This window comes from Artibeus jamaicensis, unplaced genomic scaffold (assembly GCF_021234435.1).
Source record: "Artibeus jamaicensis isolate MK-2021 breed Jamaican fruit bat unplaced genomic scaffold, CSHL_Jam_final scaffold_537, whole genome shotgun sequence".
Taxonomy (NCBI): domain Eukaryota; kingdom Metazoa; phylum Chordata; class Mammalia; order Chiroptera; family Phyllostomidae; genus Artibeus; species Artibeus jamaicensis.
Window position 1 is genome coordinate 41,367,991 of NW_026522047.1, and position 24,372 is coordinate 41,392,362.

Consider the following 24,372-nt stretch of genomic DNA (forward strand, 5'->3'; position numbering starts at 1 on the left):
AGTTGTTACTCTGGACTCCCACAGTGCCCTGGTCTACCCCATCACAACCCTGACATCTGCTCTCTCCCCCTCGGGGCTGTAATTGTCTGCCCCGCTGGCCTGTAATCCACATGGAGGCAGGGATCAGGGCAGTCTTAGTTACTGCATTGTCCCCAGCAATGCCTAGGTAGGAGCTCAAGAGGTATCTGAGAGAATAGAAGGGTAGTTACCAGAGGGAAGGCTATTGGGGGAGGAGGAAGGAGGAAAAGAGTAAAATCCATGGTGAGGGAAGGAGACTAGGCTTTTGTGGCAAGTGCACAATGGAGAACATAGATGTCGGGTTACAAAGTTGTACACTGAATAATTATATAATGTTATTAACCACTGTTACCCCAACACATTTAACTAGAATGAAAATAAATATCTGTCGAACAATTGAATGGTGCACATACAGGCAGAGAATCAGAAATTCATACGGAAACTGGGGAACAGACAGACTTATAAACTTGAGGTTCAGGCAGCCGAAATGGTGCCCGCTCAGTCTCCATACTGACATAGACCACCCACCAAAACACACTCTCTTTCTTGGAAAGAAGCCTGAAAAATGGGTATGGGTGGGGTCACGGGGGAGGGAGAGAGAGAGAGAATGCAGCAAAAGAGCGGAGATAAGGCTAGACCGCTTTGGGGGAGATAAAGAGATGAGGGAAGATAAGAACCTGAATGTTTTCCTCCCTGTGCGGCAGGCTCCCTTTAGATTTGGCCAAGAGAAAGGAAAGATGACTTTTGAAAATACTCGCTTAAGCTTTTTATTTCCATTCCTCGCCTCCTTTCATCTCATGACACCCTTAGGAGATTTTACATCACGTCATTGTCCGTTTTCCAGTTGAGAACACTGAGGCTTAGACTACCTCCTGGTACTAGAGGGCTGAGCAATGTGTGACCATTGTCTTCGAGTTACCTGTATTCCCCAGCAGAGGAGGGCCTACCTGAAAAGGAAAAGGCTGCTCAGTATTCACTCTTCCATCAGCTTCCTGGGTGGGACAGGAACCCAGGGGAACATCCTTGGCAGCCCCCGGGGGCAGACAAAGCACCAGCAAGAGGGGGCAGCCCAACACCTCTCTGGGTTCTGGTCCTGCTGGAGCTGGCTATGTCCTGGCCCTGACTGTGGGGAAGGCAGGAACAGGGCTTCCCCTGGTATTGGGGCCCAGCTGGGAAGCTGCCCCAAAGTCATGTCATTCATTCATTCATTCATGGAGTCATTCATTCAGTGGGTCTGGCCTTATGCTAAGCAATGCTGGGGCCCTAAAGATTTGAAGCCCCTAGTCTGAGGAACAAGAACAAAGCTGGATCCTCCCAGTCCCCCACAGTCAGGGGCTCGGCTGAAGAAATGAGACCTGGAAGGCTGATTGAATGGCAGGTGAGTCAGGACTTTAGAACCGAGGACCCAAGGTAGGGTTTTGAGAGAAAATAATGTGGGGTGGGGGTTGGGGATCAGATAAAAAGTCCTGCGGGGGTGGGGACGGGGCGGTTTATTCCAAGGCAGGCCTCAGCTGCAGGTTGGGCAACCAGTGGAGGGCATCTGCGCCCCAACCGAGAGAGGGGATTCGATTTGCTGGAAGATCAGACATGGCTCTGCCTAGATCTCAGGTGGCAAACACAAGGTCTGCGGGCCAATTCTGGCCCTCCACCTTGTTTTATCTGGCCCGGCACCTTGTTTCTATCCGGCAGCAGCACCGAGCTCTTGCTTAACTTGAGGAGTAGTTACATTCATGCAGTCCTAAAATTACATTCGGCCCTTTGAAGTCAACTGTAAGGCTGATGTGGCCCCTGGTGAAAATGAGTTTGACCCCCCTGGAGAGGGAGGGAGGTTCGGAAGGAGAGATGAATGCCCAGCACTTGGAACAGGACAAACAGACAGGTTTGGAGTCAGGAGAGACGCAAAGAGCCTCCCATATCCCCAGAGCATCCCCAGCTGCCCCTGACGCTAGACCAGCGTCCCTCCGCTCCCCTGGCCAGAAATCTGATGTCCTGATGGCCCCAGTCCAGCGTCGGACCTGGGGAGGAGACAGAGGGAGGGGGTGGGATTTTTCCCTTTAATCTTCTTTCTCTGACTGAAGCCCAGGATGACTAGGGCTTGGGTGTGGAAGGAGAAAGGGGAAGGAGGATTTTGAGGTTGAACACAAATGTCTTTAGACCACAGGGTGGCTGGGGGGCGGGCATGTGACATTAGATCATTTTGTGTGAGAGGCAGCTGTCCTGTGCACTGGAACACTCCTAGCCTCCACCTACTCCATGCCAGGAGCATCTCTCTTTCCCAGTCATGACCACCAAAAAATGTCTCCAGACGTGGCCCAGTGTCCCTTGGGAGACTGAATCGTCCCAGGTGGGAACCCCCTGCACTAGAAAATTCTTGGTTTGATTCTTGGGGGACAATAATAGCTAACACTTCATGTAGCAGGGACCCATCAGGTCTGGTTCTGAGCACCAAGCTTGAATTAAACTTACTCAATCCTTCCAATGACCTCACTACTTTCATGAGGTCATTACTCTCCCACTTCACAGAGATGCAAACTGAGGAACAGAAAGTTTTGGTAAGTTGCTCAAGCCACACAGCTGGGGCTCAGCACTACGTCACTGAGCATCTGGGAGTACCGTCTTCTCAGACACTTGAGGTCCCTGTCCCCACACCTTTTCATTTCAGCAGCTGCTACCCCTGTGCTTCCCTTTTCCACTCTCAGTCTTTCAACCTCGTTGAAGTGACCCCCTGTACTGAATTCATTCTGTGATAAAGCCCCAGGAGCGCTGCCTACACCCTGACTCTTCCTGAGGGTGGAGAAGAGTTGAACCACCCATGTTGGGAAATAGGCATTAAAATTTTAAATGACAAGGGCCACAACCCATCAATTTCATGATATCCTTCTTACCCTGGCACAGTAGTCCATGGACCCCTGAAAGCAGGTCCAGGACGTGTGTAGCTGGGGCTGTGACGCTGGGAAGGACCCTAAGGTGCATCAGCCAGGATTCGCTAACTCGGGCTGGGCCAGTCCCTCGGTGGGATGTTACCCAGAGTCAGAGGGACTGAAGCAGGCACTCGGAGAAAGGTTACTACGTGGAAGGAGCAGATTTGCAAGCTGATGTTTACAGCAAGGGGCAGTGTGATCACAAAAGCAAGATCTGACCTCAGAGCTTTTAATAGGGATAAATACACATGCACATGCGTAGGCATGTGTGGGACTTTGTATTGTGCCCCCTTAAAGTTCATGTGAGGAAGTCCTAACCCCCAGGACCTTAGATTATGACCTTATTTGGAAACAGAGCAGTTGCAGATGGAATTAGCTGTCACACTGGAGTGGGCTGGGCTGTCACGCACTAGATGACTGGTGATGTTATATGAAGGAGGAATTTGGACACAGACTCACACGCACAGGGAGAACGTCATGTGACTATAGAGGCAGAGACGAGGTGATGCTTCTACAAGCTGGAAATGCCGGAGACTGCCAGCAAACCACTGGCAGCTGGAAGAGGGAATGGAACAGCTTCTCCCTTACAATTCTCAGTAGGACCCAATTCAGACCAAGTCCCTGGTCTTGAAATTCCAGCCCCAGGAGCTGCAAGACAATAAATTTCTGTTGTTTAAGGCACCCGCTTGTGATGCTTTCCTCATGCAGCCCCAGCACACTAAAGAAATGTGTGTGTTTAGTAAGAAATGTAACAAGCTGATAAAGGGGACCATAGTGGACTTAATACACTACTGTATTTTTTTAAAGATTTTATTTATTTATCTTTGGAGGGGAAGGGAAGGAGAGAGAGAGAGAGAAATATCAATGTATGGTTGCCTCTCTGCGTCCCCTGCTGGGAACTGGCCTGCAACCCAGGCATGTGCCCTGACTGGCAATCAAACCCAAATCCTTTGGTTCACAGTCCCGCACTCAATCCACTAAGCTACACCGGCCAGGGCTGGTGTAAATTTAAAAATTTATTTTAAAAATCATTTTTAAAATAAAATAAATAAAAAGTTCAAGCCATCCTGAATGGATCTCATATTTCTAGGGTTACAAATTGGGGTATTCTTCCTGGTTGGACACCATAAAATTTTCCAAATGAAGCATAGAAATGAGTGCATAGAGACTAACACAAATTATGTGCCTCAGACACATAATGGTCATGTGCCTGTGGTTACTGGTTACACTGGGAGGTACGAACTGAGAGAGCTTTACAATGCCAGGAAAACCCATTTATCATTTGGAGACAAAAAGGATATGCTTTCAGATAAATGTGTGAACAATGTAGAGTCAAACACACTAAATGCTGCTTGTGGTCTGTACGGATGGTATGAAGTGGATTGGATACACCTGTTTTTCTAGGAAATATAGCAAGGCACTTTTTTTCCCCAGAAGAAGCACAGGGTGGGGCAAAAGTGGATTTACAGTTGTATTTGAAAAACAGTATTTATTTTCCTATTATTATTTATTAACTATTGTATTATTTTTGCATGTGAACAGCTGTAAACTTACTTTTGCTCCACCCTGTATTTATCTTTATTTGATGCATTTATGTTGTTAAGATATTATTGAACATAATGAAAAGGAGAGGTGCTTTTTTAAAAGTAATTTAAAAAAATTTTTTACTTAGTTATTTTTCAAGTACAGTTTTTTTGTCTATTTCTCCCATCCCAGCCTCCCCCGTAAAGGTAATTTTTAAAAGATTTTATTGACTTATTTTTAGAGAGAGTAGAAAGGAAGGAGAAAGAAAGGGAAAGAAACATCAATGTGTGGTTGCCTCTCATGCACCTGCTACTGGGGACCTGGCCCACAACCCAGGCATGTGCCCTGACTGGGAATGGAACTGGTGACCTTTTGGTTTGCAGGCCAGCACTCAGTCCATTGAGCCACACCAGCCAGGGCTTGGTAAGGTTTTAAAATGGACACTGATATGACAGCTGTCACAATCTAACAAAATCGTTTTGAATGAAGTTAAAGACAACTAAGCACCACTCGAGCATCTGGATAATCCCTTGGTTCACAGGCCGGTGCTCAACCCACTGAGCCACACCAGCCAAGGCAAGAGGTGCCTTTTTTAAGACTACAGTTTACATTCAATAGTAGTTTGTGTTAGTTTCAGGTGTATAGCACAGTGGTTAGACCATATATATTTACAAAGTGTTCCCCGGCTATGTCCAGTACCCGGCTGGCACCACACACAGTTATTACAGTATTATTGACTGTATTTCCTGTGCTGTATTTTACATCCCCATGACTGCTTTGTAAGTACCAATCTGTACTTGTCAGTAACTTCACCTTTCTCACCCAGTCCCCCACACCTCCTCTGCCCTCTGGCACCCACCAGTCTGTTCTCTGCATTCAGGAGTCTGTTTCTGTTTTGTTCATTTATACTGTTCTTTAGATCCCACACACTAGTGAAATCATATGGTATTTGCCTTTCTCTAACTGACTTGTTTCACTTAGCATAAGAGTAAGATTTCTTTCTTTTTTATGGCTGAGTGATATTCAATTACATATATTTGTTACAGCTTTTGTATCCACTCATCTGTCGTTGGGCACTTGGGCGGCTTTCACGGCTTGTTGATTGTAAATGACTCTGCAGTGATCACCGGGGCGCATACATTGGGTTGGCCAGAAGCTCACTTAGCTTTCTCCCCGCGGTGACTCGAGTGGTGCTTAGTTGTCTTTAACTTCATTCAAAACAATTTTGTTAGATTGTGACAGCTGTCATATCAGTGTCCATTTTAAAACCTTACCAAGCCCTGGCTGGTGTGGCTCAATGGACTGAGTGCTGGCCTGCAAACCAAAAGGTCACCAGTTCCATTCCCAGTCAGGGCACATGCCTGGGTTGTGGGCGGTCCCCAGTAGCAGGTGAGCAAGAGGCAACCGATCACACGTCAATGTTTCTCTCCCTCTCTTTCTCCCTCCCTCTCTAAAAATAAAATTTAAAAAATCTTTTAAAAAAACTTGTAAAATTGATGAACTTTTGTGTAGCCATTTTAATATTGAAGATGGAAGAAGATACACAACATTTTCAGCAAGTTATGCTTTATTATTTCAAGAAAGCTAAAAACGCAGCTGAAACACACACACAGATTTGTGCAGCGTGTGGAGAAGGCTCTTTGACTGACTGTGTCAAAAGTGGTTTGTGAAGTTTCTTGTTATATTGACATTTTGGCCAAATAATTCTTCGCTGTGGGGCTGCCTTATGCATTAGAAGATGTTTAGCAGCACCCCTGGCTTCTATCCACTAGAAGCCAATAGCAGGAGATAGTCGACATACTCAAAATATCCAAGTCAATAAAGTTATTGGTGGGTGGTGGCGATTAAAAAAATAATAATAAAAAATAAAGTTATTGATGAAAATGAAAAATGTGCTTTTATTTTAGGGAAAAAATAGACTTTTTGGACAACTCAATATATTCTTTCAAATCAGTGTTTTTGGTTCTTCATGTATATACACAGAAGTGGGATTGCTGGGTCACAAGGCAGTTCCATTTTTAACTTTTTGAGGTAACTCCATACTTCTTTCCAAACAGTGGCTGCATGAGTTTTCATTCCCGCCAACAGTGCGCCAGGGTTCCCTTTTCTCCACATCCTCGCCAAAACTTGTTCGTTGATTTCTTGATGATGGCCACTCTGACAGGTGCAAGACATTTTTCTTGATGCCAAAGAGCTAGAAACTGCTTTCAAAATCAACCTCAAAACCCTTCATTTCTGAGCTCCTACCCTTTGCGATAGCATGGGTGGAACTGGAGAGCATTATGCTAAGTGAAGTAAGCCAGGCGGTAAGGAACAAATACAATATGATCTCATCTTTAACTGGAATATAATAAACAAAAGAGAAAAAGCAAACAAAATATAACCAGAGTCATTAAAATTGAGAACAATCTGACAATAGCCAGAGGGGATGGGGGAGGGGACAACGGGGAGAAGGGTTTTCAGGAACTACTACAAAGGACACGTGCACAAAACCAAGGGGGTGGGTTCGGAAGGGGTGGGGAGAAAATACGGACAACTGTAATTGAACAACAATAAAATAATTTAAGTTAAAACAACAACAACAAACACAAAACCCTTCTTTTCTCTTTGACGTGCAGGAAGAGTCCTGAATTCCTTGCCTGGGACCTTGGGAGGGAAAAAACAGTTTCTATGGCAACACTGAACTTGTCCATCAAAGGAAAGAGGCTGGGCTCAGGGCTCGGGTCTTCTCCTGTTTTCAGCTTGGAAGTCTTACCTAGATTTTTTTTTTTTATATGCTGATTTATACTTTCAAAATTTTAATCCTGAGATAGACAACATATTTGTTGGGAAATCTACTGAATTTGGAACAATAAAAACCACTTTAAACTGGTGACTATATTTCTGTGTGCAGTGTTTTGTCATCTTCATATTTTAGCAATAACGTTCGGAGATAAGAACATATGGACTGACCTGCCTTTTTTTTTTATGTCACATGTATCTCGCTAGCCAATGAGTACAAAGGAAGAAGAAGGGGGTTTGTGATAAGTAAACAAAATGAAATATGTATCCTTAATCTTCTGGGAATTTTCACCTGATGCATATTTAAAAATGGAATGAAAACCTTAGTTAGAACAACAACAAAAAGAAATATTATAATGTGAAAAGCAGCAAAAAGATGTCATTCAATTGCTTGACGTTATTAAAAGTTGGGACACACTTAAGAATGTGATTAGAGCCCTGGCTGTTGTAGCTCAGTGGATTGAGCACAGGCCTGTGAACCAAAAGATCACGGTTTGATTCCCCGTCAGGGCACATGCCTGGGTTGCAGGCCAGGTCCCAGCAGGGGCCAGTTCCCAGCAGGGGATGCACCAGAAGCAACCATACACTGATATTCCTCTCCTTCTCTCCTTCCCTTCCCTTCTAAAGATGAATAAATAAATAATGTGATTAGAATTCTGAATATTTGTGTTTGCCGTCAGTCTCACCTGGACTGGGGGGCAGAGAGAGGCAAGGGGGGGGCAAGGGGGGGCACGGGAGACCACAAGTCTGGTGAGGCAACAGAGCAGGAATTTGGGTGTGTCAAGATTCTGGGGTGCACTCATCCTCTTAGTCAGATGTAAATCATATCATAAAATGTACCTATTTAAATGTACAGTTGCACGGTTTTTAGTTCATTTACAGAGTTACTGAAGTCTATTTTTAGAACGTTTTGATTTCCCAGAAAGACACCTCATCCTATCTGCAGTCCCTCCTACCCCCCTCTCCATTAATTCTCCTTCTCTCCTCCTCTCCTCCTCTCCTTTCCTCCTAGTTCCCACCCCTCCCCCCCCTCTTATGTGGTGCCAAAACCCAGGAACAAATTACCCACTAATTCTTTATCCCCAGGCAGCCATGAATCAACTTTCTGTCTCTCCGGACTTGCCTGTTCTGGACATTTCATACAAATGGAATCTTACACTATGTGGCCTTTCATGACTGGCATCCTTACTGAGCATCGTGTTTCGAAATTCACCACTGTTATAGCATGATTCAGCAATTTATTCCTTTTTATGGCCAATAATATTTTGTTGTTCTACATCATATTGTATTGGACGTCATTTTGGCTGTCTAGTAATCAATTGATGGGCACTGGAGTTGTTTCTACTTTTGGGGTATTGTGAATTCTGCTGCTGTGAACACTGTTGCATAAATTTTTGTCTTCTCTTGGGGAGACACCTGGAAGTGGAATTGCTGGATCGAATGGTAACTCCACGTTTATTTAACCTTTTGAGAAGCTGTCAGACTGTTTTACAAGCCAGCTGTACTTGCTTGTTTGGAAATGTACAGGATTCATTCATTCGTTTAGTTAATGAAAATGTATCAGCGGCTCCTGTGGACACTGTTCTATGTGCTGGGAAGACAAATCAACAAACAGGCAAGTCATAAGGAGGAAATGGATATATGGAGAAAAATAAGACAGAGTGTATGGGGTGGGATTCGAGCCTGGGAAAGCCTCACTCAGGTGACATTTGAGCAAAGACCTGAAGGAGGTCGAGCAGTGAGGCAGGCAGATAGCCAAGACAGGTGGAGAGATCAGCAAGGCAGAAAGCCATGGCAGGTGGGAAGACCTAGAGGTGGGAATAAATGAAATGGGTGGATGCATTGGAGGAGCCATGTGTGGAGTAAGGAGGGGGAGAGTGGGGCGAGATGAAGGCAGAAGATGATGTCTGGCAGAATGTTTAGGATCTAATGGCTTGTTATGAGCACCCAGTGATCGCTACTGGCATTCTGGGAGCAACAGCAGCCCTAGCCCAGGCCATGAGAAGACCAGGCTACTGCCTGGGGCTCCCCAAGATCCAAGGGCAGAGCCTCCTGCCCCTCTAGCTTCACGAGGTCCTAGCAGCCTTCCTGTCCCACCACCTTTCCCCAAATGCTTCCGGCCCAGCTCCTGATCCCAGCCCCAGGTTCCTGGACTCAGCTTCACAGAATCTCAACCTCCTGGTCCTGGACATCGTCAACATCCGCATTGTACAGCAGGGAGAGCTGCTCCAGCCCAGGCTCACAGTAGGACCAGGCACCGAGGGGCGTCCGGGGCCCCTAAATTCCGTCAAGAAAAGGGAAACTTCTCCGCCAAGTTTGCAGGGTGTTAAGAACCCTTTTCACCTCGCCCTGAGGCTCCGGGCTGCCCCTAAGGTCTTTAACCTATTCCTTAGCAACCTGCGCCCGTTCCTGTGGCAACTGGGGCGGGGCCAAAGCCTGTCAGACAGGAGCCAGGAACCTCTTCCTCAGAGGAGTCCGAGTCTTTCCTACTGGCCCTTTAAGAGGCTCCGCCCGGCGAGGCCTCAAAGCTCCCTGATTAGTCCCGAGAGCGGCCGAGTGCAGCCGAACTTGACGCACCGCCCGCAGCCTTCCCCGTCCACCTCCCACGCGGCTAAGGGGCCGCCTCAGCCAATTGCAGGCCGGCGCGCCGACCTTCATCTGCATGGTCACACCCCAGGGAAAGGATGCACCCCAATCCGACCGCGGGCGGAGACCATCATTAGCTAGCCGGGGGCGGAGTGGGGCGGGGCGGGCGGCAGGGGCGGGCTCCGGGCGGTTGGTTGGAGCAGCGCAGCAGCCGAGAGGTCCGGGAAAGTTTCTTTGGAGGTGAAAACAGCCGCGGAACTCGGGGCCCTGTGAGGGGCCGGGGGCGCGGGGGTCTCGGGGCTGGGACGGGGCAGCTTCCAAGCCAGGGGGGAAGGACCAGGGCCTCCTGGGGGCCGATCGCCCAACAAAGGATCCCTGGGGCGCCTGCTCTGGAGGCCCTCCCAGCCCTGGGATCCGGCCCCCCCGACCGCTTCGGGCCCCGCTTTCCTGGTCTCCCCAGCCGGGCCCCGCAGTCGGCGGCGCGGGCGCCCCTTACCCGGTCACACGTCTGCGTTCCAGGTGCAGCCAGGAGCGGCCATGTCCCACGGTTCCAGGCAGCCCGGCGCGGCCGTCGCGTGAGTGCGACTTCCCCTCCCATAGTCCACTCGGGACTGCAGCTGCCCCCGCCCACCCTCTCTGAACTCCTCGACTCCGGCTCCCAGTCTTCACTCCCTGCCACCACGGCAGGCCCTCCCCTAGGGTCCCGTCGGGCTTCTCCTCCCCCGGGCTCCAGTCCCTCGCAGGGGTCCCGGCTGGCTGCCCCCATCAGGGGTCGAACCCCCTCGCTTCTGCCATATCTGCTGTCGGGGGTGTGGGTGACCTGGGCGTCCTGTGTCTTCAGTTTCTCCCAGGAGTCCCCACTGGCTCCTTTAGTGCTCCAGATCCGACCCCCGGACCCTGGCCCCGAGAGACCCCTGCTCCCAGGACTCAGGCCCCCTCTCTGCCAGCTTCGCCGTCGGGGTTAGGGGTGAGGGTGACTCTGGCGTCCCGTGACTCCAGGCCGGCGGGTGGCAAGGCTCCTGGACAGCATGGGGGCTTCGTGGTGGCTGTCAAGCAAGAGCGCGGGGAAGGCCCGCGAGCCGGCGAGAAGGGGTCCCACGAGGAGGAGGTGAGAATCACCCCCTGCATTGTGATGGGGGAGGCTCTGGGTCTCATCCCCAGGCTCCAACCCTCACTTCAGACTAGGTTTGAATTCGCTATGACTCCGCCCACAGTCCAGATTTCCCTTTGGAAGGTGAGACCCCGCCCCGTGTTAGATGCCACGCCCCATAAGGTCCACAGCTACTCTAAACCCAGGCCCCACCCACCACTGAGTGCCAGCTCCTCCCACTGCTCACTTCTCAGGTGAAAGCACCTTTTGGTGATCCTGTGGGTCCTTCCTTCGTGGCAAGGATACCGCGCCCATAATTACAGAGGCCACACCAAAAACGCTACCCAGCCCTGAACATCTATTCCCAGTACTTCTGATACCCCTCTCTTGGGTCCACGGTTCCTCTAACACTCCTGATAATCCTAACTCCTAACCTGGTCACAACTCCAGATCTTCCGGGTTCTACCTCCTAGCTATCCCCGCCCACGTCTTCCAAGACCCCGCCCCTGTGGGCCCCGCCCCAGCCCTCCAGGCCTCTCCCAATGGAGCTGTCTGGTTCTGCAGCCCGTGAAGAAGCGTGGCTGGCCCAAAGGCAAGAAGCGGAAGAAGATCCTTCCAAATGGTCCCAAAGCACCTGTCACTGGCTACGTGCGCTTCCTGAATGAGCGGCGTGAGCAGATTCGCACACGCCATCCGGACCTGCCCTTTCCTGAGATCACCAAGATGCTGGGTGCAGAGTGGAGCAAACTGCAACCCACAGAGAAGCAGGTGGATTTCAGGGGGTGGCGGATGGGACTGGCCTGAGACCACTGACCTCCCCTCAGCCACTCAGATGCCCCTGCAGCCACGTCCCCAAACGGACCCGTGTGGAGAGGCTTTCTTTCCTCCTGAAGAACTGTGGGGAGGATAGCAATAGGCCAGACTAGACATAAAACTTAATCAGTGTGGTCACCCAACATCTAAAGAAGTAAGGGTGGAGGCTGGTTTTTATGTGAAACCCGATTTTCAAATCCTGGTGAAAAACCACCAACTGTTTGCACCCTCATAAGTAGGATTTCAACGGGCAAAATAGGTGCAGAAGGGCAAGCATAGGTGTGAGAGCCTGCAGTCACTCCGACACCATGGGGTAGTTTATAAAGGCTGGGGGAGGAGTGGGGAGCCAGGAGGTGCCCTGAGCAGTAGGCTGAGGGGCCAGGTTTTGTTTGGAGGGTAAGCACGGAACTCTGGGATGGTGCAGCAGTGAAGTGAGTGATGGAGATGGGGGGCCTGGCCTTGGGGGCCTCCCCTGCCCCAGGGCTGGGCCAAGCCTTCTCCTGCTGCCCTGCCAGCGGTACCTGGATGAGGCCGAACGGGAGAAGCAGCAGTACATGAAGGAGCTGCGGGCGTACCAGCAGTCAGAAGCCTACAAGATGTGCACTGAGAAGATCCAGGAAAAGAAGATCAAGAAAGGTGAGAAGGGTCCCAGCCCGCAGGCAGCCAAGTGCCTGCTCTGAGAAGGGTGACCCTGGAGACTGACCCACCCCCTCCGTGGGGCTCCCATGGGGGGAGGGGAAGGAGGGTGTTCCAGGCAGGGGGCATAGCACATTCAAAGCAGAGCAGAGTCAGAGGAAACCTTGGGAGGCTGACCCTGCCCTCCTCCCTCCCCCACCAGAGGACTCGGGCTCCGGGCTCATGAATACCCTCTTGAATGGACACAAGGTAAGTGCCCCTCCTCTAAGGAGAGCACCTAGGTGAGAAAGGTCTGGAAGTCTTGAGGTCCCTGGGTGAAGCCCCTGGGTAAGCCAGCTCCAGTGCTCATGGGAAGTGAGCAGCCCCGTCCATCCTGTGTGAGCAGAGAAGGGGCAGCCACACTGTGGGAATGTTGTTAAACGGACTGTGATCTGAGTGGTTCAAGGTCCCCCAAGCTTGGGGGATGCCCCAGAGGGTGTTTGCATGCTCCCTAAACATTGCCACCTGTCTTGTCCCAGGGTGGGGACTGCGATGGTTTCTCCACCTTCGACGTCCCCATTTTCACTGAAGAGTTCTTGGACCAAAACAAAGGTGAGTACCAACTAGGGGTTCCTGGGGAAACAGGTGTTGGGAGAGAAGGTGGGCCAAAAGAGGGCTTCCAGGCAGGAGGCAGCGAGTGGGCTGTGTTTACCCCTAAAAACCGAGCCATATTCCTTCCCCGCCCCTCAGCCCTGGGAGCTAAAGCGGGGGGCGGGGGGGGGGGCTGGTAACGGAGCACTGGCTGGCGCCGGCATAGTTCCCGAGCAGAAAGTAGGAGGAGGGAGCCCCAGGCTCTGACCTGTCTCCACACTGCATGCAGCACGGGAGGCGGAGCTGCGACGCCTGCGGAAGATGAACGTGGCCTTCGAGGAGCAGAATGCGGTGCTGCAGAGGCACACTCAGAACATGAGCAGCGCGCGTGAGCGCCTGGAGCAGGAGCTGGCACTGGAGGAGCGGCGGACGCTGGCGCTGCAGCAGCAGCTCCAGGCGGTGCGCCAGGCGCTCACCGCTAGCTTCGCCTCGCTGCCTGTCCCCGGTGCGGAAGCCCCGCCCCCGCCCGCACAGTCTGGTCCTCGCTAACCCAGCCATCTACTACCTCGAGCCCCACCCCCGGGTCACGGCGAGTCTTGTCCCTGGTGTCCCCACTTCCCTGCCTTGACCCTGGACACAGCGAACCCATCCTCCGCGAGCCCCTGCCCCACTGACCCTGCTTCTTTTCACAAGTCAAGCCTGGCTCCGTTTGACCATTTCTCTGCCCCGAGCATTGCGTGCACCTGCCTCTGCCCCCAACCCTGCCCTTGCTGACCTCTCCCCCAGTTACCCTAAGCTCTTCCAACCCCTCAGTCCTGCTCCACCTCTTGTCAGCAACAACGCCCCGCCCTCACTGACCAGCCTGCTGCAACCCCATCCGTCCCTGTCTTCAGTGATTGTCTTGAGCCAACTTTAATTCCCTCTCCCCCACTAGACCCCCATGCCCCCCACTGGGACCTCCTCCTGACCTACTAACATCTTCTGACTCCACCTCCCCACCTTCTCCCACAGCTGACCTTTACTCTCAAGTCCAGATGCCCTGACCCCTCGCCCGACTCCTGACATGTGCCAAGGGCCCCTTCCCCAGGACCCTTCCTTTACAGACCCTGGTCCTCTGACCTTTGCTCCCGTGGAACCCCAGCCACTGAGCCCACTCCACGATGGGCTAGACTGACCGGCCCCCGCCATTCCCAGGCACGGGGGAGACGCCCACACTCAGCACTCTGGACTTCTACATGGCCCGGCTGCACGGAGCCATTGAGCGCGACCCTGCCCAGCATGAGAAACTCATCATTCGCATCAAGGAGATCCTGGCCCAAGTCGCCAGGTGTGTGCCTGGGTGCCCCACCCCTCACCCACCTGCTCAGCCCAGGTGGGGCGGCCCTGTATGGGGAACTGCCTCAGGCTAGGCCTGCTTTGGTCTACCTCTATGGAAATGTCTGCATTTCATCCTCCAGTGGGTTTCCCTGGGTCTGTAGGCACTGCCAGGGTGGGATCCAGCAGCTTAATCTTTCTCTGGGGGTCTGGCACATTCGGGAGTTACCAGGTGGGACTTATTTGATGTATGGGGCATGAGGCGAGTGGTGGGACCACTGGGAGGTGGGTGCCGAGCAGGCCAGGTGCTGTATTAACGCTGCTGGGTGGGATCTTCCAGCCTGCCTTGGCCAGCTAGATTCATTCTGGGGGGGCTAGAACTTCTCCAGGGCTTGGCAGTTAATTCTGGGTGATTTCTGGCTGCCCAGTTTAGATGGGGTTAACTTCAGGCCCCCCCACCCTGACACCTGTTGGGAGGAGCTGGGGTGGCCTCTAGTGTCCCCCAGGATCGTAGGGGGACTGAGATGATGGAGTCCGCCATCATGACTGCCCCCCACTTCTGTTGCAGTGAGCACCTATGAGAGTGTCGGTCGCTTCAGCAGCAGATCCGGAGAAGACCAAGCTCTGGTTGTGCCACTCCCCCACCCCTCCTCCAGGGAGCGGGGGTAGGGGTCCACCCTTTGGGGCCAGGCTCAGTTCTGCACCTTGGGAGCTCCAGGCCCCTAAAATTATTCTATACCATCCCTCTAGCTTTCAACCTCCCCAGTACTCCAAATCCAGGATAGTCATCTGCCATGCATAACACACGGCCTCACAGGGCATGTCACACTACAGGCACATGGGGACACCACACATGGGAAGCACAAGCCAGGACAAGAGGACCCACAGCAGTTCTCCTGCTGGTGGAGGGAGAGTGCCACAGGACACAGGGCGGAGCAAACCCACACCTGTCCCACCAGGAAGGACCCGAAGGTGCCAACCGCAGTGCCCACATCAACAGGCACTGGCAGGGCACGCTCACACCTGGGCGAGGGCCTTCCCCTCGAGTTCCTGCACCCCAGAATGGGGGAGCTGCTACTGACTCCCCCGCCTTCATCCAGCTAAGGGACCCTCATGAAGGTGGCCCCTGTGCCACTGCTTAAATCTGGGCTTTTTAAATTAAAAAATAAAGTGGAATTTGAATTTCAAGCTTGTGTGTGTGTGTTTTATAGGGAGTTGGGCCAGAAGATGCACCCAGGACCCTTCAAGATTCCCCTACTGGGGGTCTCAGGCCTGCCCTCCCCCAGCCCCTGACAACCAAGAATCTACTTCTGTCTCTCTGGATTGGCTTGCTCTGAACAATTCATATAAATGGAATCACACACTGTACCTTTTTGTATCTGGTTTCTCTCACTGAGCCTTTTGTTTTCAAGTTCCATCAGCACTGTAGCGAGTATCAGTGCTTCACTCCTCAGGGCTGAGTAGCAGTCCAGTGTGCGCAGAAGCACACTGCGTTTCTCCACTGGTGGACGTTTGGGCCGTATTCCTCTCTTGGCTGCTGTGAACTGTGCTGCTGTGAGCATGCGCACACAGGTTCTCGTCTGAGCTCCTGTTTTCAGTTTTCTTGGGTTATCCCCAGGAGTGGACTTACTGGTTCATATGGTAATTCTATGCTTAACTTACTGAGGAAACAGAGACTTCTGCATTTGATGGAATATTTAAAGTATCCTGAAACTCCTCAGATACGGCCTCTGCCTGCCTTTCCATCTGGGAGAAAGCTGTCCCCCAGCTCCTGCCCCGATGCCAGACACTCCAGATCCTCTCTGTGTGCCACTGGTGCCTTTCGAGCTGCTGTCCCAGTGGGAAAAATATATCCTCAAACTTTCAGAAACAAATTTGACCAGCGCCCATGTTACAGGTTGAATTATATCCCCTCAAAAGATATGTTGTCCTCATTGGTGTGGTTTAATTGGTTGGGCATTGTCCCACAAAGAGAAAGTTCACTGGTTCGATTCCTGGTCTGGGCATAGGTTGCCTACCCTGTGGGTTCAGTCCCCGGTTGGGATGCATACACAAGGCAACTGATCGGCATTTCTCTCTCACATCAATGCTTCTCTCCCTCTTTCTCCCTCCCATCCTCTCTCTCTCTCTAAAAAAAAAAAAAAAAGTCAAAGTCCTAACTCCCAGAACTTCAGAATGTGACCTTACTTGGAAACGGAGCCATTGCAGACAGGAGTTAAGATGAGGTCAGCTGGGAGCAGGGCGGCCGATCCACATGACTGGTGTCTCTATAAGAAGATGGAAATTTGGACGCGGTCACACAGGAGACGAGGAACGCCAAGGATGGCGGGCCCCCACCCCAAGCCAGGAAAGGCAAGGAAGGACCCCACCCAGGGTCTTGCAGCGTGCTCTTGCTGCCAAGCTGATCTTGGACTTCTGGCCTCCAGAACTGTGAGAGAATAACTCTGTTGTTTTAAGCTGCCCAGTTTGTGGTACTTTGTTATGACAACGCTAGAAGACTGATACAATGGGACATTGTCACCCCGTTCCAAAGAATGAGATTCCTAATCCTGCCACCTCCCTGGCACAGGTATTTCCATTCCAAATTTGGAGTTTAGCAGGTCTTTTTTTAAAGTTGTTGGGGTTTTAAAAATATTTTATTTATTTATTTTTAAAGAAAGAGAGGGAGAGAAACATCAATGTGTGGTTGCCTCTTACACGCCCCCAGCTGAGGCCCTGGCCCGCAACCCAAGCATGAGTCCTGACTGGGAATCGAACCAGCGAGCCTTTGGTTCACAGGCTGGTGCTCGATCCACTGAGCCTCACTGGCCAGGGCTGTTGTTTTCAATCCTCATCCAAGGATATGTTTATTGATTTTAGAGGGAGAGGAAGGGGAGAGAGAGAGAGAGAGACATCAATGTTTGAGAGAGAAATATTGATGGGTCGTACATGCCCTGACTGGGGATGGAACCTGCAACCTTTTTCGGTGTACAGGACGACGCTCCAACCAAATGAGCTACCCAGCCGCGGCTCCTGGGCAGGTCTTTACATACTTTTAGCATGTGAGTATGTCTTCTAAAAGACCATTTGGATCATATTGGTTTCCCCCCTGAGTTTTTAATGTGTACAGTTCTGTGGTTTCTAGTGTATTTACAAAGTTGTGCAATCATCGGCACAATCTAACTCCAGAACATTCCATCACTCCGAAAAGAATCCCTGTCCCTCTTAGCGGTCGTCCCCAACCCCTTCTCCAAAAATTCACTTACTGTCATTGAGGATTTGCTTGTGCTGGACATTTCATATAAATAAATCACACACTGTGGTTCTTCGTGCCTGGCTCCTCTCGACGAGCACTCCGTGTTGAAGGCTGGCCCTCATTGTGCCGTGTGGCATGTTTTGCAGCCTTTAAACTTCACATCTATTTTCTTATACCTGCTTTTTCCATCAATGTCTGGCTTCTGAGTCTTCCAAAGCAGTAGACACCGCTGCCTGGCATTCCACCGCTGTTTACTGAGCCAGATTTCCCAGTGCCTGGTATTATATTCCCAGGGAATTCTTGCAGAGCATTCTGGGCGCAGGATGGGTTCATCCATAAGTTGGGGGATCCATTTAGTCCCTCACCAAATATTGCCTGAGTGCCTGCTCACTGTGTGCCAGGCGCTGAGCACCCAAATACAGCAGGGGAACAGGAGACCAGAAGCCCTGCCCTCCTGCAGCTGACATTCCCGCTGGGGAGACGGGGACCAAGATGGATAAGTTAAAATATCTGATTCATCGAGTGCTGCCCAATGTTAGAGAGAAAAGGAAAGCGGAGAAGAGAGATTGGCAGAGGGAGTGACATTTGGGCAAAGGGCTGAAGGAAGTGAGGGAAGGAACCACCTACAGAACTGGAAGAAGGTGTTCCAGGCAGAGGGCATAGCACATGCAAAGGCCCTGGGGCAGGAGTGTGCCTGGCGTGTTAGAGGAATAACGGAGGCCCCTGTGGCTGGAAAGCAGAGCCAGCCAGGGGGAGAGAGAGAGAGAAGATGAGGGCAGAGTGGGATGGGGGCAGGCCGTACAGGGCCACGTGGGCAGATGAGAAAACTAAGGCTTTTACCCTGAGGGAGGTGGGAGCCCTGGAGGGCTGTGGGCTCCGGAGAGACAGGATGTGGCTCAGGTTATATCAGGTAACCTTATTCCTTCCTACCTGTTAAGGCTGTTGCAAGGATTAAATAAGAGCGTCTAGGCGAGTGAGCGCTCCTCAGTCCTTATTTGTGATCCACGTTTTCCCCCGCGCTACAGCTCGGGACCCCGCAGACTGCCCAGCGTCCCTGGGGAGCGCGCAGCTGGCCCTGGCAGAGCCGGGACACCTGGGGCCGTTCTCCCCCCTCCGCACCCCACGGTGTCGCCTTCCTAGGCGGCTCGGGTTCCTGGATCCCCTTACCCGGGCAGCTCGGCTGTCGCGCCCTGGGCCGGGGGAGGGGAGGCCGCAGGAAGCAGCGGATCCGGCGGCAGCGGAGGAGGTGGCCCTGGTGGCCTTGCTCCTCTGGCCATGGAGAGCGCAGCGGCCCGCGAAACCCCGGGGGCAGAGGCCACGCGCCCGCCCGCGCCCCCTCCATCGCCCTCCGAGCCCCCCACGGCGCCCCGCGCCCGCCCGCGCTTAGTTTTCCGCACGCAGCTGGCGCACGGCAGCCCCACGGGCAAGATCGAGGGCTTCACCAACGTCCGCGAGCTCTACGCCAAGATCGCCGAGGCCTTTGGGATAGCGCCCACCGAGGTGAGGACCCCGGACCCCCCACTCCCTGACGGGGAGCCCTGTCTCCATATTTCAGAGAAGCACCTCTCAGATCCAGTGGTGCGCATGCCCTGGGGACGCCCCCTTTGACCACCTTGCACAAAGATGAGCAGGTCTTAGCGTGGTGAGTACCCAGATGGCTCACATCCGGCTGAGGTGGATACCAGACCTCTGGGAAGCGCATGCATGGTTCCCGGGCGCGGCTGTGGGGTTTGGGTTCCTGGCAGCTGCTTTCCAGGCGATACGTCGGAGGTGCCCTGAGTAATAGGCTGGGCTGTAGAGCGGTGCGTCTTGCAACTCCCAGGGGGCGCCAGCTGATGCAGAAAGGCCTGAAAAAAATGGTGGGGGAAGGAGAGTCAGGGCGCCAAAGGATTCAAACTGAAAGGCCGGGGTCAGAAAACGGGGATTCTTCCGGCCCACAGCCTCCTTCTCACCCTGCTCCTCATTCTGGGGTTCTGTTTACTTGTCTCCCACCGTATTCTGAAGATCCTACCGGCTGGATTCCTGGGCACCAGGTGACTGGGCCAGTTCCGTGCCTCTTTGTGTCTCGGTTTCCCTATCAGGCCCATGAGCCCGTACCCTGGGGGTTCTGCACAGACAGTGGGGAATGAGCGCTCTCATTAATTCTGGGCTCCCCCTCCCCTCGGAACAGATCTTATTCTGCACCCTAAACAGCCACAAAGTGGACATGCAGAAACTCCTGGGCGGCCAGATAGGGTTGGAGGACTTTATCTTTGCACATGTGCGTGGCGAGACCAAGGAGGTGGAGGTCACTAAGACGGAGGATGCGCTGGGGCTGACCATCACGGACAACGGGGCCGGATATGCCTTTATCAAGGTGCCCGCGGTGGGGGGTGGGGACAATTTTCCAGGTGCTCAATGACCTGGGGTGAGTGACTGGTCTAAGTGGGTTCTGCGGAGGTGGCCCCGCAAGTGACTCTGGGTTCCTGCAGAGGATCAAGGAGGGCAGCATCATCAACAGGATCGAAGCCGTGTGTGTGGGTGACAGCATCGAGGCCATCAACGACCACTCTATCGTTGGCTGCCGCCACTACGAAGTCGCCAAGATGCTCCGGGAGCTGCCCAAGGCCCAGCCCTTCACCCTGCGCCTGGTGCAGCCCAAGAGAGCTTTCGGTGAGGGCCACCTGTGGCCTTGGGGACATGACTGGGGGTGGGCGGAGCTCTTGTGGAAATGGGTTCTCTGGATGCTGGGGACAGTGGAGAGTGGGGCAGTGAAACAGGATGGAAGATTCTAGATGCCTCTGGTGGCATGACAGGAAACTTCTGGCACCGTGTCAGGAATAGGTAGGTAGTTTCTGTGTTGTTATAGTCTGTCTGGAGGTGGGGGAAGTACAGAAAGATGGAGAAAGGATGAGGGGGTGTTTAGATCTGTTTGTCACATGGCTGGGAGCTTTTAAAGTGCTGCTTTAAGGCTACTGACATAAGGAGGCCTTTAAAGGGCGAGAAAGTTCTAGAAAGTCTCAGCTCAGGTTTTCCAGTGTTTACAAAGAATAGATCTTTCCAGAACACATGCCTCTCCACCATTCCGTCCCCTCCAGATATGATCAGCCAGAGGAGCCGTAGCAGCAAATGCCCTGTGGAAGCAAAAGTGACCAGCGGGCGGGAGACCCTGCGGCTTCGTTCTGGGGGGGCTGCCACAGTAGAGGAAGTGGTGAGTGAAAGGGAGAGGGGTCTTCAGGGGCTCTTGTACCTAGAGCTCCACTGCTGAGTCAGTGTGACCTTGGGTAGGACTCTCTTGCCCAGCCTCGGTTTCTCCACCTGCAAAATGGGTCTCTGTGGTGAGGCAGGTCAGTAGTGGTATGAAGAAGCATGGATACATGAGGTCCCAGCCAGCTCTCACCCAAGGGGTGGGGCCTTGAGAGGAGGCCGGGCTATAGGGACCTGAGGTTCCCCTCTGTTTTGTGCCCTGACACCCCCAGCCCAGTGAATTTGAGGAGGAGGCGTCTCGGAGGGTGGATGACCTTCTGGAGAGCTACATGGGCATTCGGGACCCAGAGCTGGGTAAGGGGCCAGGGTAAGCTGGTCGACCCCGGGGGGAGGCCAGCCCACGGGGAGGAGGTGGGGGGTCCCAAGGGAAAGTTGGGGTCCCAGAGCACCTTTACTCACTTCCCCTCCTGCTTTGGCAGCGTCCACCATGGTGGAGACGTCCAAGAAGACAGTGAGCGTTCAGGAGTTTGCACACCATTTAGACTCCGTCTTGGGCGAGTTCGCCTTCCCGGACGAGTTTGTGGTGGAGGTGTGGGCCGCCATCGGCGAGGCCAAGGAGGCCTGTGGCTAGTCTGCCCTGGGGCTGAGCGCAGCCCCAGTCCAGAGCCCAGCCCCCCTCCCCAGCCCTGCCGGCAGATTTCGGAAGCCCAGCCCTGCTCCAGAGCCCAGGTCATTTCTGAGACCGAGGTCACCTCTAGAACCCATACCAGTTCTGAGGCCAAGCCTAGTTCTGAGACCAAGCCCTGCTCTAGAACTCAGCCCTCCTCTAGAACCCAGGCTAGCGCTGAAACCAAGTTCAACTCTAGAACCCATACCAGTTCCGAGACCAGGCCCAGCTCAGAGACCAAGTCCTGTTCTAAAACACAGCCCAGCTCTGAGGCCAAGCCCAGTTCTAAAACACAGCTCAGCTCTGAGGCCAAGCCCAGCTCTGAGACCAAGTCCTGCTCAAAAACACAGCCCAGCTCTGAGGCCAAGCCGAGCTCTGAGGCCAAGCCCAGCTCTAAAACACAGCCCAGCTCTAAAACACAGCCCAGCTCTGAGGCCAAGCCCAGCTCTAGAACCAAGCTCAATTCTGAAACTAAGCCCTGTTCTAGACCCCAGGCCAGCTCTGAAACTAAGTTCATCTCTAGAACACCATTCAGTTCTGTGACCCAACCCAGCTCCAGAACCCAGCCCTCATCTATAATCCAGGACAATCCTGAAGCCAAGCCTAGCTCTGGCATTAAGTCAAGTTCTGGAACCCAGACAAGTTTTAAGACCCGGCCCAGCTCTGTGACCAATGCCAGTTTTGGAAGCCAGTCCAGCTCTGTGACCAAGCCCTGCCATAAAATTCGACCTGACTCTGAACTGCAAGACAGCTCCGTGACACAGCGGTACCCAGATACCCAGCCTGGCTCGGGAACCCCAGTCAGTTCTGAAACCCAGGTGAGACTCAAGAAGCAGCCCAGCTACAGAAGCCTCTCCAGCTCAGGATCCAAAGACAGCTCCCAAACCCAACCCCATTCACAAATCCAGACCAGCTCAGGAACCCGGGTGCATGTGGCAGCTCAGTCCAAATCCAGACCCCAGCCCTGCTCTAAAACCCAGTTTTATTCAAGCACCCACCCGCACTCTGGGGCCCAGGCCAGCTCCAGTGATGAGTCCAGCCCAGACACTGAGCCCAGCTCTAGATCCTGGCCTAGTGGTGCAACTAGGTCCATCTCCAGAATTCAGGCAAGCCCTGGAACCTCATCCATCTCTGAAGGAAGGCCTGTCTCCCCTGCTCAGCCTGACACCGGACCCCATTCTCACTGCAGTATGCAGACCAGCGTTAGAATGCCGTCCAACTCTGGCACACAGACCAACTTTAAGGACTGGCTGAGTTCCAGAGCTTATTCCAGACCAGGCACCCAACCCAGCTCTAGAACTCAGCTTAGTTCTGGAGGACCGCCTGGCTCTGGAATCTCATCCAGCTCCAAAACACAGTCAGTTGCTGAGACTCAGTTGGGTTCCAGAATACAGCTCAACTCTGGAATCCAATCTAGTCCTGGGACCCAGACCAGTGCAGCAACAGACCTAAGCTCCATGGCGCTGTCTAGCTCTAAGGGCAGGCCAAGCTCCAAGACCCAGCCCTGCACTCCTCAATCATCTCAGACTCCACTCATCTTGGAAACCCTGCCAAGTTCTAGATACCAGCTCCAGGCCACAACCCAAGGCAACTCTGATATTGAGCCAGACTCCGTGAAGCAGACCAACTCCGCAACTCAGCTCATCTCTAGAGTCCAGTTCAGCTCTGAGACTCAACTCAACTCTGAATCCCAGACCAGTTCAAGAATACAGCCCAGCTCTGGAGCCCACCTTAGTTTCAGAACCCAGCCTGTTTCTGGAGCTCAACCCAGTGTCAGAACCCAGACAAGCTCTGGAACCCAGCTTGTCTCTGAGACCCAGCCCAGCTCGGGGGCCCAGACCAGTACAAGCATTCAACCCAGCTCTGAAACCCAGTTCAGTTCCAGAAGGCAGTTTAGTACCAGGATTCAGTTTAGCTCTGAGATGCAACCCAGTTCCGACACTCAGACCAGTTCAAGAACACAGCCCAGCTTTGGAACCCACCTCAGGTCCAGAACCCAGCCTGTTCCGGAGATCCAAACCAGTTCCAGAACCCAGACCAGTTTTGGAATGCAGCTCAGATCTGAGACCCAGCCCAGCTCTGGAGCCCAGGACAATGCAAAAATGCAGCCTAGCTCTGGAGCCTGGCTCAGTTCCAGAACGCAGACTGGCTCCAAAATTCAGTTCAGCTCTGAGACCCAGCCCAGTTCTGAAAACCAGACCAGTTTCAACACTGAGCCCCACTCTAGAATCCACCATAGTTCCAGAACTCAGCCTTCTTCTGAAACCCAATCCAGCTCCAGAACCCAGACCAGCTTAAGAATCCAGCTCAGCTCTAGAAATGGGCTTTGCCCACAGACCCCTGGCCTTGACCCTAGAACCCAGTCTGATTCCATTCCCCCAACTCGACCTCAGCCCCCAGGCCCACCACCCAGAGCCCCTGCTCCAGCCCCTAGCAAAATCTCTCAGCCTCAGTCCCAGCCCCATGATCTGGTACATGGAACCAAGGCCAGCACTGGCCAGGGCAGAAGCCCACCGCCTTCCCACCCAGCTCCACCATCACAGACCCCCTTGGCGCCCAAGAAACCAGCCCTTTTCCCCAAACCCCAGCTGGGGCCCCATAAGTCCACTCCGCCCACCACATCTGTCATCCCTGGTTCTGCCTCTAGGGTGGCCCTCCTGCGGTCCCAGCCCCCTGCACCCCCAGGTCAGGAGCATGCCCCCTCCCCCATACTTAGGAGGTCAGGAACTGCTCTGCAAGGGTCAGAGCCCCTTCCCCATAACGGGGAGCAGTAGCTTGGGGGTTACATAGTTTTGGCCCCTGGTGGACCCCACCCGCTCTCCTTCCTCTCCCAGTTCAGGTCCCCCAGAAGCAACAGGTGACCTCATTCCCCACAGGTGAAGGGAGGGAGAATGGAAACTGGCTTCAGTTTCATTGGGCTTGGCTCTGGGAGGTGTAAGCAGATCCCAGGCCCGTGGAAGGGAAAGGGAGGGGGCGGGGAATGGTTTGCTCTTCATGTACCTCGAGGGCTCATGGGAATAAAGGCACATGC

The 24,372-nt window shown here is 53.0% G+C and overlaps 2 protein-coding genes across 3 annotated transcripts; both read left to right on the top strand.

Annotated features, from left to right (window-relative positions):
* The first annotated feature begins 9,996 nt into the window (after positions 1-9,996).
* HMG20B (high mobility group 20B) lies at positions 9,997-15,441 on the top strand. Its single transcript, XM_037165332.2, has 10 exons — positions 9,997-10,070; positions 10,350-10,405; positions 10,830-10,938; positions 11,485-11,688; positions 12,249-12,369; positions 12,572-12,618; positions 12,888-12,960; positions 13,229-13,444; positions 14,134-14,266; positions 14,822-15,441. Exons 2-10 carry the CDS (start codon positions 10,368-10,370, stop codon positions 14,832-14,834), a joined length of 954 nt encoding a protein of 317 aa, XP_037021227.1. The 5' UTR covers positions 9,997-10,070; positions 10,350-10,367; the 3' UTR covers positions 14,835-15,441.
* Positions 15,442-18,746: 3,305 nt separating this feature from the next.
* On the top strand, positions 18,747-24,363 carry GIPC3 (GIPC PDZ domain containing family member 3). 2 transcript variants are annotated; one of them, XM_053658585.1, is made up of 6 exons: positions 18,747-18,988; positions 19,659-19,844; positions 19,960-20,140; positions 20,566-20,678; positions 20,947-21,041; positions 21,154-24,363. In XM_053658585.1, exons 1-6 carry the CDS (start codon positions 18,764-18,766, stop codon positions 24,113-24,115), a joined length of 3,762 nt encoding a protein of 1,253 aa, XP_053514560.1. In that variant the 5' UTR covers positions 18,747-18,763; the 3' UTR covers positions 24,116-24,363. The 2 variants fall into 2 exon arrangements, with proteins under 2 accessions (XP_053514560.1, XP_037021199.1); XM_037165304.2 differs by having other exon boundaries at positions 20,947-21,028; positions 21,154-21,392.
* The last annotated feature ends 9 nt before the right edge of the window (positions 24,364-24,372 follow it).